Source organism: Sceloporus occidentalis, unplaced genomic scaffold, assembly GCF_023333645.1.
Source record: "Sceloporus occidentalis isolate IW3139 unplaced genomic scaffold, rSceOcc1.0.p SCAF_124, whole genome shotgun sequence".
NCBI lineage: Eukaryota > Metazoa > Chordata > Lepidosauria > Squamata > Phrynosomatidae > Sceloporus > Sceloporus occidentalis.
In genome coordinates, this window is record NW_028317104.1 from 2,623,752 (window position 1) to 2,635,304 (window position 11,553).

Sequence of the window (11,553 nt, forward strand, 5' to 3'; positions counted from 1 at the left end):
GTGAACATTTCTGTGAATTAAACCCAAGCAAAGCGGTAACGCTAACGGAATTTAACCACATCCATCTGAGAGATTAGAGGATCATCAGTCAATAAAGTGAAATCTCTTTTTCCTCCCCATTAGTTATACGTCCGGCTGCATTACCAGGCTGCGTGGAGGTGAACTCCGGACAGATGTTTCACTCACTCGGCGGTGACTAGCGCCTGCTGGTAAAATTCTTTTTGGCAGAGAAAGCCAAATACCTTTTAAGCGGAAACGTGCAGATTTACGGCCCGGGCTCCTTTCTGCATACCTCTAATATTATTTCATAAAAACATCAATCTCCACGTGTAAGGAGGTGTGAATCCGGAGACCGGCGAGCAGATACCCCGCACGCGGGCAGATATGTAAATACCAACCTGTCCTAGTGGCCCCTGCTGCCCTTCTAACACAGAAAGGCGCTGGCAGGAATAATGTATTATTATCCCAACCGGTGCGGACCGTCCGTATGCCGGCTTCTCATGTCTCCATTTCACACAATTACCCAGAAATGTATCACTTATTCATATCAAATGAAGAAAACTCGAGACAGCAACGACGCGCAGGACGTTCCGGGTGAATTTAACATTTATGTCTTAGGACTGGAGAGTTGGGTGTCTTCGCTTATATTAAAGCGGAATACAAGTATGCAGACAGCGCCCCCTGGGGGCACCAAGAGAGCTGTAATAACCAGAGATCACCCAGATGAAATTAATTCCAGCACCTTGGAACCTTGGAGCATCACACCTTGGAACCCTGCTATGTGTACCCAATAATTACAACTACCTTCAACTGAGTACAGCAGGAATTGACAGTTTATTGTTGTAAAACATAGACTCCTATATCCACAGAACTGCATTAACAGATAAACAGTTACATGCATACAACCCATCCTTTAATTCCCCAGCAGCAATCCTATTGATGGGATTAATTACACAATGGAGTTCCTACCTGCACTATCTTTGTTTGACAGCCAGGCTGGAGCCATCTCTGAGTACCTTGCATTCTGTCACATATCTACCCTTTAAAAAGAAGACTGAACTGGGGCCAGAACCCGGCTGAAGGTGGGCCAGTCCTGGCAAATCATCCGTGCCGGACAGCATGACTCATTTGGTTGGCTTTGTAGGTACAGTCACAGGACATAAAGTGTTATGTCATCAGAAGGTGCCATGTGACTGAGGAGCAGAGAACATCTGGTTAGAAGGAGAACGATCGGCCCGCTGATCCCACGCACCGGGTGTCCTGCTCTCCTGTCCTTTAGGTTTTTTTTTTAGTTAAACATTTGTTATTGTTTGTTTTCTGTTGTCTCCTCCAGACATGGCGTTTACTCTGAGCCCTGACTTTTATCGCTGTATAGAGCGACACCGGGCGTCTATGCTGCGGAGTATGGAAGTCAGTGAAGAGCAGGGCCCCAAAGCTTCAGAACAGGCTCAGGAGCCGGTGACCAGACGAGATGCGTGAGTGAGACTCCACTGACATTTTTTTGGTGTTTGCCCATTTTACTAATTAGTTCGAACCAGGAGACGACCCGAAAAACCTGGACTTGTACTGCCCTCATTGGGGTAACTGAGCCTGACTGTTCCACTCATGGCAGGAAGTACCCCCGGTAGTGATGTGCAGCTGATAGCACCTCCCAAGCAGGCCACATATTCTGGGTCTGGTTAGCCTCCTTACACTCAGTATTTCAGCCCTCAGGTCCTCACCGCGATCGAGATGGTTATTCTGAAGGTGTTGGAGAGTCTGTCCCAGAACCAGTCGCCCGTCATCATCCTGGAGAACAGGTCCAGCTGGGAAAACGTAGCGTGAGTATCTCCTGAGTAACCAGATGTGACCACCGGGAGCAGCCCCCAGAAACAGCTTCACCCAAGAGTTGGCTGGAGTTACCCCTTCACACTTTAAGTAAAATAACTCCGCGATGAGTCCATTTTTAGTCTCACTTTTCCTTGTTTGTGCTTATTTTTTGCCCAAGCTGTGGATACGGACTCCGGGGCATATTCTTCCTGTGATTTACATTGATAAACCCCTTGGCTTTATTGTCCCACTAACTGGAGATAAGTCATGGCCTCCTGCCGTCCCTGTGGGTATAACGGGCAGTTTCCATTACCAGGTTCAGTGATTCCGTCGGATTACAGATGGTGAAAGACTGCGCCACCCGAAAGGTGATGAGTGATTGTCCCAGATCGGCACAGAGATTCGGTGAGGATGGGTAAAAGCCATTGTAAAGACTGATTGAAGACAGGATGGAGGCACTGAAACTGTGGCTATACAGGCCTGACTTTGGGTTAGGGCAAGTGGGGCAATAGTGGTAGACCAATGATGGAGCATTGGTCCTCCGATGGCTCCAGGTCAGGAGTATCTCTTGCCGATGAGGCCTGTGAGCGTGTAGTTCAGCTGCTGGAGCCATTTTGTCCGCCCCGGGGTGAGATGTTTAAATTGCTGTGATTTATTCCTGACAGCGCTCATACTGAAGCTCCTTTCTGTGATCTACAGACTAGTGCAGAGCGACTCGTATGCGACCAAGAGGTGAGTCACAACGAGTGGGGTCCCCGTACCAGAGAGCATGGTCTCCGCGGTATGTGGGATTTATAATATGACCGTCTGTAGAAAGCGAGTGGGACCCCCGACACACCGCTGCTGGGGCCCCTGTACAGATAGCTCTCTAGAGAAAATACTTTGATGTAAAGCACCCTGCAGGCCCCGTATTTTGGTCCAATCTAAATAATAAACATGCTTATTTTCTGTGAGTCCGGCGGTAGGTTGGGCCCCTGAGCGGCATTTTCTTCTCCCATATGGAAGAAATGAGAGGAATCCATGCGGCCCTCGCGCTACCCAGGATCATGGGATATGATGTCAGGCGGAGTCACCTGGTGATGGTGGTCCTCATTCTGTCCTCTCTGTCACCAGGGATATTTATTACACTGACGTGCAGCTGTATGGCAGCCAGAGGGTGGTCGACAGCATTATCAGTGACATCTCGTGTATGCTGAGGGTCCCCCGATGGAGCCTGCACATCGTAAGTCGGGTGATAGCCTCATCATGAACCCATAGGCTTTATCTGTGTGTACAGGGCTGTATTCACTAACCCAAGAGCAAGGAATACAACCCTAATAAATATCGTCAGCTAAACCTCATCTGCTCTGTCTTGCTCAGCTCTCCACGTCCAAGGGATGTCTCGCAGGTGACTTGTTGTTTACCGAGGAAGACGGGACCCGAGTGGACTGCAGCGGAAGCTCAACGGTGAGCGACGGAGCAACTATAATTCTCCAAACGGTTTAGGATAACATCTCAGTGCTACTGGTAGGGCTGAGCAGCGACCAATGGTGGTCAGGAACATTTGGGAACAAATTCCCCTGAGCCGCTCTCATTTGGAAAACATGTTGTCATTTGTCTTCATGTCTGGGGCAATTGGCAGAGGTGACTGTGGCAGGATTCCCACCTTAACTGGATCCTTCATGTGCCCCGGTCTTATGTTTCTAGACATGAAGCTCATTAAACACAAATGCTTGTATTTTTCAGGGAGTCCTTGTGCCGGCCAACATTGAAGGAATCACCGGTATCCTTTACGACCTTCATCTCCACTGAAAGTAAAATTAAGTTATTTCTGCCGATCCTTCCATTGAATGTGATATTTCCGCCCCAATCCGTGTCCTTTAAACACATTCCTTAATGCAGAAGACATGAGCTCTCGGGCCAAATTCATCCTCATTATCGAGAAGGACGCCACGTTCCAGAGGCTTCTGGATGACGGCTTTTGCTGCACATTTGGACCCTGCATCCTCATCACGGTAAGGAATGTGTTCCTGGGCTCCTTGGACCTTGTGTGACACCCCGTGCCCTATCCACGCTGCACCCGACACACAATCCACGTGTGGCTTGTGTCCTGTTTCTCTGCAGGGGAAAGGCATTCCTGACCTGAGCACCAGGCTGCTGACCCGGAAGCTGTGGGATCGCCTCCATGTCCCCATTTTCTCGCTGGTTGACGCAGATCCGCACGGTTCGTGGGTAGCGAGCGGATGAGGGTTTAGGTTTGCTGGTATCTGGATGGAGACCTGTGGTTATGGCCTACTGAGGGCCTTCGTTACCAGCTGTTCATGCGCAGAGGACACTGCGTTCCGGCGCATGACTAATCAAATACTTATCCCGCGGGTGGAACGGGAACGCGGCCTCCATTTTTTGTTATAAGAAATAATCACTTTTCTGTGTTTTGTTCCAGGTATTGAAATAATGTGTATCTACAAGTACGGCTCTCTGGTGAGCAGCAGGTTTTGGTTGAAAAACGCAGGGAATGGGGGCCGACAGCCATAACCAGTAGGCGGTTGGTTGCGGGGAGACTGGCAGGTTTAGTGAATATGATCCTGAACCTCGCGCTCGATGTCCACATCTGACATGAGAAGCGAGGTTTCAGGCGACATAAATGTCCAGCAGTGAACCGGATCTATAACTCCGGCGGCCATCGTTGGGGCAGTTGTGGTTGTGTTACGACATCCAGCCATAGGCGCTCCTCTCTAGAAGGTTTACTGGAGTCCTAGCCCCAGAATTACCCCGACCACGTGGAGGGGCAGATTATCCCCCGGACCCTCGACTGGAGCCGATAGACTTGTATCGATCCAGTTTTCCGGTGCATTGTCCACGTTTGTTTGTCTGTCTCAGTCGATGTCATTCGAGGCTCCGACGCTGACAGCTCCTGCGGTCTCGTGGCTCGGCCTCCTCCCGTCCGACATCGAGAGGTCAGTCCCCCGAGTGGGGATTTATTTGTCTAATTCCAGCAGTTTAGTGTAATCCTTGTACGCACCCCTGGGTGAAAAGCAGACAACAGATGCAGAAGTAGGTAAAGAAACCCAAGAACCAGAATGTCAGCATCTGTAACAGAACCATGCGGAGGGATTCAGTCTCCAGCTCCTCCATCACTGATGCCAAGGGGACCCTTACTGATACTTCATACCCTTCACACTAGGGGGCGCTTTTACCAATGGGTTACCAGTTATTTCAGTGCACATGCAGGGAATCAATGCCCCCAGCAGTGTATTTGGGGAACTTTCATGTGTTTAGCAGCGAGGCTGGCAGGGGAGTCCATGCAAATGAACTGCCTCCATTACAGGTTACACGTCCCCCCCCAGGGGCTGCTTCCATTAACCCCTCTGGACCAAAGGAAACTGTCCAGCCTACAGCGCAGAGAGTACATGTCCCACCAGCCGCTATGGAAGAGGGAGGTGAGCGTCGGGCAATGGAGGATAGCAAAGGGTGGGCACATAACTGGCATTCATCCCGGTCTCCCACAAATCCTCCGCCAGAGGTTATTTAGGGGCATTCCTGACTAGTTATAGTATTTTACACACTAAAGGGTTAAAGGAGGATAGACGTTAATATCAGACGGACGCTTAACATTATTATTCGTTATGTTGCTTTTTATAGATTGAAATAATGGCTGCAAGTAATACGAAGGCTGAGCTCCAAGCGCTGTCCACCCTGGCCCCCGACTACCTCTCCAGGGTTTACCTGCCCAATAAGCTGCAGTACGGTGGCTGGATCTGAGACTCAGAAAGAAGCCCCCCTTCGGTGGGCAAATTCTTGTATAGACTGTATAGTGTGCCTTGTTCCTGTCGGGTTAACCCTTTGTTTTATAGGGTTAGTTTCACGCTCATTCAGTTTCTGAATTCCTGGTTATTGCAATAAAATGACATACCTGACCCCAGCGTCCTGCCCTCCGTGTGTGGCTGTCGCGTGCCTCACAGATTTCCCCAGCTGGATGGATGCGTGGACTGCGTTAAAATGCCCTAATCATACATAGATACAGTACAGAGCACAGTGACTCCTATGGAGCATGTCAGTTCTTTGCACCAGCCAGTGAATGTCAGCTCTTTAGCCCAGGCGCAGGGCTGGCTGTGGTTCCTGGAGACTCCGCGAGGGGTCGCTGTGTGAATCCTCCGATACCAGCGATCGCAAACTAGAGAGAGGCGAGCAGAGCGGCCCCTCCTCACACCGGAAGTCGGCAGCGCGCGACTGCAGAGAGAGAGAGTGAGCGGGGCCGGAGACCGGGTACAGGAGGGGGTGTAATGCGCGTGGGAAGCAGTTGCACGGGAAATGTTACGTGTGTGGGTCCCAGCGTACATGATGGGTGGATAATGCGAGTGGGAGGCGGTAACGCTGGAGGTGGATAGCGGCAGGGGGGGGGAGGTAATGCGGGTGCGAGGCGGTGATACGGGGATAATTACTGACACTCTCTTCTTTCAAGTACCACATCGAGCATGTTTGGAACTACCGGTGGGTTTGGAGCGACTGGGACCGGCATGTTTGGCGGCAGCACCACAGACAACCACAACCCCATGAAGGTACCGCGTTCCTCCGGCGGCTCCAGTCACGGCTCGGCTTCTGCCTGTTTCTAAACACTGTCCCTCTATCTCACGCAGGACATCGAAGTCACCTCGCCGCCGGACGACAGCATTAGCTGCCTGGCGTTCAGCCCCCCGACGCTGCCCGGAAACTTCCTGATTGCCGGCTCGTGGGCCAATGATGTGAGTGACCGGAGGCCTCACGCGGGGGCCGCCGTCCCCACGCACTATCCTCAGTCAGCACTTTGTAGTCTTAGTCCTCCCGTGGCAGTGCTCAGACGGGATACCTTTGATGCCGTCACCGGGCGCCTGCGTTTACTACCTGTCAGGGTGTCGTCCCCACTCTGCGGCCCCCAGATTCCCATGTATTGTGACGGGTATGATAAAGTGGGCTTTGTCTCCCTGCTTTCCTCGCTGCCCCTCTGTACCCATCATGACATTTTTGCCCCAGGTGCACCCAGTGCGGGAATCATTGAATTACCTCCAGTTGGCCCCTGGGGTTTTCCAGAGCGAGCTGCGCATGCGCTGCAGACTGCATTATGCTGTTGAATTGGCGGGAAGGATTTGGGCGATGCACCAACTTCCTGTCGGCTGCTCCGGCAACGTTGGGTTTTTTGCTCTCTGCAGGTCCGTTGCTGGGAGGTTCAGGATAACGGGCAGACCATCCCCAAAGCCCAGCAGATGCACACGGGCCCCGTGCTGGACGTTTGCTGGAGTGATGTACGTGCTTAATGTCACGGTTTGCTGATTGGTTCAGCGTGGGGGCGTGTCTGGCATGTGTGCCCGCCCCTGCGCGGTTGGTATCCAGCTGGTTCATTTATTTTTCTGTTTTAAGGATGGAAGCAAAGTGTTTACGGTTTCATGCGATAAAACGGCCAAAATGTGGGACCTGAACAGTAACCAGTCGGTGCAAGTCGCGCAGGTAAAGGCGCCGGAATAACCCGCCCGCTGGGAGCGTTTTCTGCCGAATCTCCGTTGCGTTTAGTTGATGAGCCGCCGGCTGCGGTTGTGTTAATAATGTCTCTGTTGGCAGCATGACGCGCCCATAAAGACCGTCCACTGGATCAAGGCGCCCAATTACACCTGCGTCATGACCGGCAGCTGGGATAAAACGCTGAAGGTAAACTTCCGGTCCCGTCGGTTTCTGTTCCTTTGTGTTTCTCAAGAGGAGACCTTTGTGGTCGTGACAGACGTTATGTTGGTCATGGATGTCGCAGCAGGAGCTGGAGCTTACAAAAAGCACCAATGCTAGGGCACACAAAGGGTTAATGGCTTTACTCGCCCTTTTTTGTTGGGGGAGTCTTTATTCCCGGTGGGGTAAGGGTGAAATATCTTGTCTCCCCCAAATGCCCCTCCTAGTGACCCCCCTGTCACCACTGAGTGTAGGGAGTGCAGATCTCCATTGGGAGAGTACAGAATGCTAATTATATCTTTTCAATGTCTTCATTTGCATATGGGGCTGCGATGGGGAGTAAGTAAGCCGCACCCTCCCCTCTTTGCGTCCGCACAGCGTATCGGCTGATATATCGGTGTGTTTGTGCGGCAGACTCCTTTCCTGGCCGGAGTTGGCCCCCCTGGGTGTGAATGTGGAGCTTTGCGTGTTAATGGACCCGGTTTGTTTTCCCCGTAGTTCTGGGACACTCGTTCTCCTACCCCGCTGATGACCCTACAGCTCCCTGAGCGATGTTACTGCGCAGACGTGGTGAGTAAATGGAGCTGCTGTATGTCCGGGCCACGGGTTCTTACCGCAGTCCGCATTCTTTGGCTCTTTGTTATCAGGCACATGTCATTAACCTGCCCCTTTTTCTCAGGTGTACCCAATGGCTGTTGTAGCCACTGCAGAGAGAGGGTTAATCGTTTACCAGTTGGAGAACCAGCCGTCGGAGTTCAGGAGGATAGATTCACCCCTTAAACATCAGGTAATACCCCCCTCAACATCAGGTAATACCCCTTGTAGTGCGGCAAGCAGTGTCTGTTGGAGTGTTCCTTGGGGGCAGCTGACTGACATGGTGGTTGGCTGCAAATCATTGGAGTTTATCTCAGCATCATGTGATTTACAGCAGCCAGTGCGGGGGCTTCACCTCCTGGGGTTTACTTTGTCAGGTGGGGTTTGTCTTGTTAACGAGGGTCTTTTTTTCCCAGCACCGGTGCGTCGCCATATTCAAAGACAAACAGAACAAGCCGACCGGGTTTGCCTTGGGCAGCATTGAAGGAAGGGTTGCCATCCACTACATCAACCCCCCGAACCCGTGAGTATTAAGCGGGCACCCGGGCACCAGCAGGGCGAGCTGGGCACTTATTACAAGCTTGTGTGTATTTTCTAGAGCCAAAGACAACTTCACGTTTAAATGCCATCGGTCCAACGGGACGAACACCACAGCGCCCCAGGACATTTACGCCGTGAGTATCACTCGGCAGTCGGGAGGCGGATTCTGAGTGCTTTTGGAGGGGGCTTTTCGGTGTTCTCGCACAGACCGGTTTAAAGATCTCTGCTTTGCAGGTGAACGGCATCTCTTTCCATCCGGTGCACGGCACTCTGGCCACCGTCGGCTCTGATGGTCGTTTTAGCTTCTGGGACAAAGACGCGAGGACCAAACTGAAGACGTCGGAGCAGCTGGACCAGCCGATTTCCGCCTGCTCCTTCAATCACAACGGGAACATTTTCGCTTATTCTTCCAGCTATGACTGGTCCAAGGTGCGTTCCTTGTCTGTTAATGTAACTGTGCCAGAGTTGCCTGATGTGGAGATTAAACTATCTGTTGTGCATTTTTAGGGCCACGAGTTCTACAATCCACAAAAGAAGAACTACATCTTCCTGCGCAATGCGGCGGAAGAGCTGAAGCCGAGGAACAAGAAGTAGTAGGTATCGGTTCGTTTGTCTCTGATGGGTGAAGACGATGGGAGCTGCTTGTGGGGTCCGCGCTGTGACCATTCACACGCCTCTGCCGACATTTTACAGGTGATTGGACGTACGACCCGGGGCGAGCAGCGCCAGCCGAGCATCGACCTTACAAAACCCGGACGCCCGTAAAAACTGCATCCGATGCGCCTGTACAGACACCGTCAGCCGCGGGAGGCACAGCTCGCTCTGCATTCGCACATCACAGACTTTTGGGGGTTTTCTGTTTATTTGTTGGTTTTCCGCGGCAGATTCTGTTACTGTTGTGGATGTTGGGAATCGGCATGCGGTTGGAACATCCCGCCTTAACACTTAAACGTGTCTAAAATGAAAACAAATTAATTTGTTGGTTTTTATTTTATAAATGAATAAATGACTTTTTTATTATTTATTGTATTTGGATTTTCAGAGTAGAACTAGAACTTTTTCTTCAATATCTACACTAAACTAACGTGGAAATGAACCAAAGCAGCCGATGGAGTCCGAGGCGCCGTAATACCCGCTTCCTGCCAGAGGGTGGCGCCAGCTGCCGGCTGGCACACAGCTTTGTAGACGCCAGGAGTCCTGCTTGACATGCAGACTCATCGAATGGAGTTAGCTTTTAAGGTCAGCGCAGGTACCAGGCATAGAAACCCAGAACACGCCAGCAGATCGGCCCCCATTTTGTCTGTTTCTCCTGCTTAATCAGTCGTCAGGCTCCTCTTCGATTCAGGAGCCGTATGTCTATCCCATGAATGTTTAATACCCTCACTGTATTACCTTCTACCACTTCTGCTGGGAGGCTGCTCCACTTACCTACCACCCTCTCAGTAAAGTAAACATCCTAACAAGTTGTATTCCCAAAAGGGGGCTCAAGTCAACACCGGAGAGATAAAAGGTCCTCATGGTCCACCGACTGAGTTAGCCGGGCTTCTTTCCACTCCTTTTACATTATGCCCTTGCTAAATCTGGGATTGGTGTCCTCTGGCAGAGAAAGAGTTAATTACAACCCCCCATTCCTTGTTCTCTTTTTCTGTCACCTTTATCACCAAATATAGAATGAATTACTTTACTGCTTATCTGCTGCAGCCGGATTTGTCTTCTGCTGCCAAATGTCATCTGTTTGTCTTGGCCGAGTGAGACGGCGATGACTCCGACGCACAGCGAAATCCCCTCGTGGTTGATAACAAATAAGTGTCTGTCAGGCCGGCGGCAAAGAAAATGTGCGATCTGATTCTTTACAATGTGAAACGCTTTACGCCAACGCGGGAAGCAGTGGGCGGCGCTAACAAGTTCCAAAGTGTTTAGATGCATGTTTAACCCTTTAGTAACTTTGAACATGACTAATTCACTTTATGCCCTGGGCACTGTGGCCCATTTACCCCTCCCCTGGGTAGCTCTGTTGCCCTTTGGAAGGGTTTTGTTGCTGTTTCGGTCACCTGTAGTAACAATCGTTCTGCCCGTAACCTGATCCGGCGGCCTCGCTGTGTAAATATAAGTGTAATAACCGTAAGGGCCGTGAAGGGGGCTGAGGAGAGCGAATTTTACTCCTGACACAAAATCTGTCCTGCACTGAAATAGTTAAAGCCATATGTCCTGATGCACTGTTACTCAGTCCTGGGGAGGACTAATTGATCCAGCAATTTGTTGCAGGGTTATTGCTTTATGTCAGGCAGCTGGGTTTAGTGAGTTCAGCCCGTGAACTTCTTCTTTAAACACGCGTGTGCCGGGCGTGATGACGGCTCGAGTGATGAACGACCTCCAGGAGCCTTTTCTACGTTTCGTTTACAGGCATCCACCGGCAAAACTCCAAAAAAGGATCTGGAACACGAAGTGCTTGCCAGGCGTGGCCCCTGAAACGAGGAGTCCTGAGGAAGACCCCGCGTGCTGCGCGTGATTAGCTCCGTGTACCGCGGGTATAAGCATGGCTGTCCGCGCCGTTTGATTGTCAGCTCCTTTGGCCAGGATTGAAACAATCAGGAAAATAGCCGCTAAGAATCTTTTGCCGCTCCCTGTGGGTGAAAAAGCCAAAAAACAGGTTTTATTCCATTATTTCCATAAAAAACGGGGTTCTACCGGCAACGTGAGGTGTCAGGTGACTGCGTTTGGTGTCACCAGAACTGGCTGTCGATGGGAAGCGGATTATCTTTACGGGAAAAGCTGGGGTTTTTGGTTCAGTTCCAAGCAAATTATTGTCCCGGATTTGCAATTCGTTTATTTTGTGTTTTCGGGTGCTGTACCCAAACGTGGAACGTCCCCCTGGCCGCCTCCTGGCATCACATTATTATTCCCCTGGCTTGGGGACGGAAAGAAGACGTGACCAGCGAG

The 11,553-nt window shown here is 51.1% G+C and overlaps 2 protein-coding genes across 2 annotated transcripts; both read left to right on the forward strand.

Annotated features, from left to right (window-relative positions):
* Nucleotides 1–1,335: 1,335 nt before the first annotated feature.
* Nucleotides 1,336–5,550, forward strand: LOC149282036 (meiotic recombination protein SPO11-like). Its single transcript, XM_089498696.1, has 13 exons — nucleotides 1,336–1,458; nucleotides 1,684–1,820; nucleotides 2,126–2,214; nucleotides 2,475–2,541; nucleotides 2,923–3,031; nucleotides 3,169–3,255; nucleotides 3,535–3,571; nucleotides 3,694–3,803; nucleotides 3,913–4,012; nucleotides 4,232–4,269; nucleotides 4,669–4,745; nucleotides 5,117–5,228; nucleotides 5,431–5,550. Exons 1-13 carry the CDS (start codon nucleotides 1,336–1,338, stop codon nucleotides 5,548–5,550), a joined length of 1,206 nt encoding a protein of 401 aa, XP_089354822.1.
* Nucleotides 5,551–6,263: 713 nt separating this feature from the next.
* Nucleotides 6,264–9,207, forward strand: LOC149282037 (mRNA export factor-like). Its single transcript, XM_089498652.1, has 11 exons — nucleotides 6,264–6,347; nucleotides 6,426–6,530; nucleotides 6,975–7,067; nucleotides 7,183–7,269; nucleotides 7,381–7,467; nucleotides 7,978–8,049; nucleotides 8,159–8,266; nucleotides 8,490–8,596; nucleotides 8,672–8,747; nucleotides 8,848–9,042; nucleotides 9,121–9,207. The coding sequence occupies exons 1-11, from the start codon at nucleotides 6,264–6,266 to the stop codon at nucleotides 9,205–9,207; spliced, it is 1,101 nt and encodes a 366-aa protein (XP_089354778.1).
* The last annotated feature ends 2,346 nt before the right edge of the window (nucleotides 9,208–11,553 follow it).

Bases quoted from the DNA above. Each gene is read 5' to 3' on its own strand.
- LOC149282036 (XM_089498696.1), top strand. From the start codon at position 1,336: ATGGCGTTTACTCTGAGCCCTGACTTTTATCGCTGTATAGAGCGACAC. The intron at 3,256-3,534 runs GTGAGCGACGGA...TGTATTTTTCAG, and splicing joins ACTGCAGCGGAAGCTCAACG to GGAGTCCTTGTGCCGGCCAA. The intron at 4,746-5,116 runs GTCAGTCCCCCG...CCTCCATTACAG, and splicing joins CTCCCGTCCGACATCGAGAG to GTTACACGTCCCCCCCCAGG.
- LOC149282037 (XM_089498652.1), top strand. From the start codon at position 6,264: ATGTTTGGAACTACCGGTGGGTTTGGAGCGACTGGGACCGGCATGTTT. The intron at 6,348-6,425 runs GTACCGCGTTCC...TATCTCACGCAG, and splicing joins ACAACCACAACCCCATGAAG to GACATCGAAGTCACCTCGCC. The intron at 7,468-7,977 runs GTAAACTTCCGG...TTTTCCCCGTAG, and splicing joins GCTGGGATAAAACGCTGAAG to TTCTGGGACACTCGTTCTCC.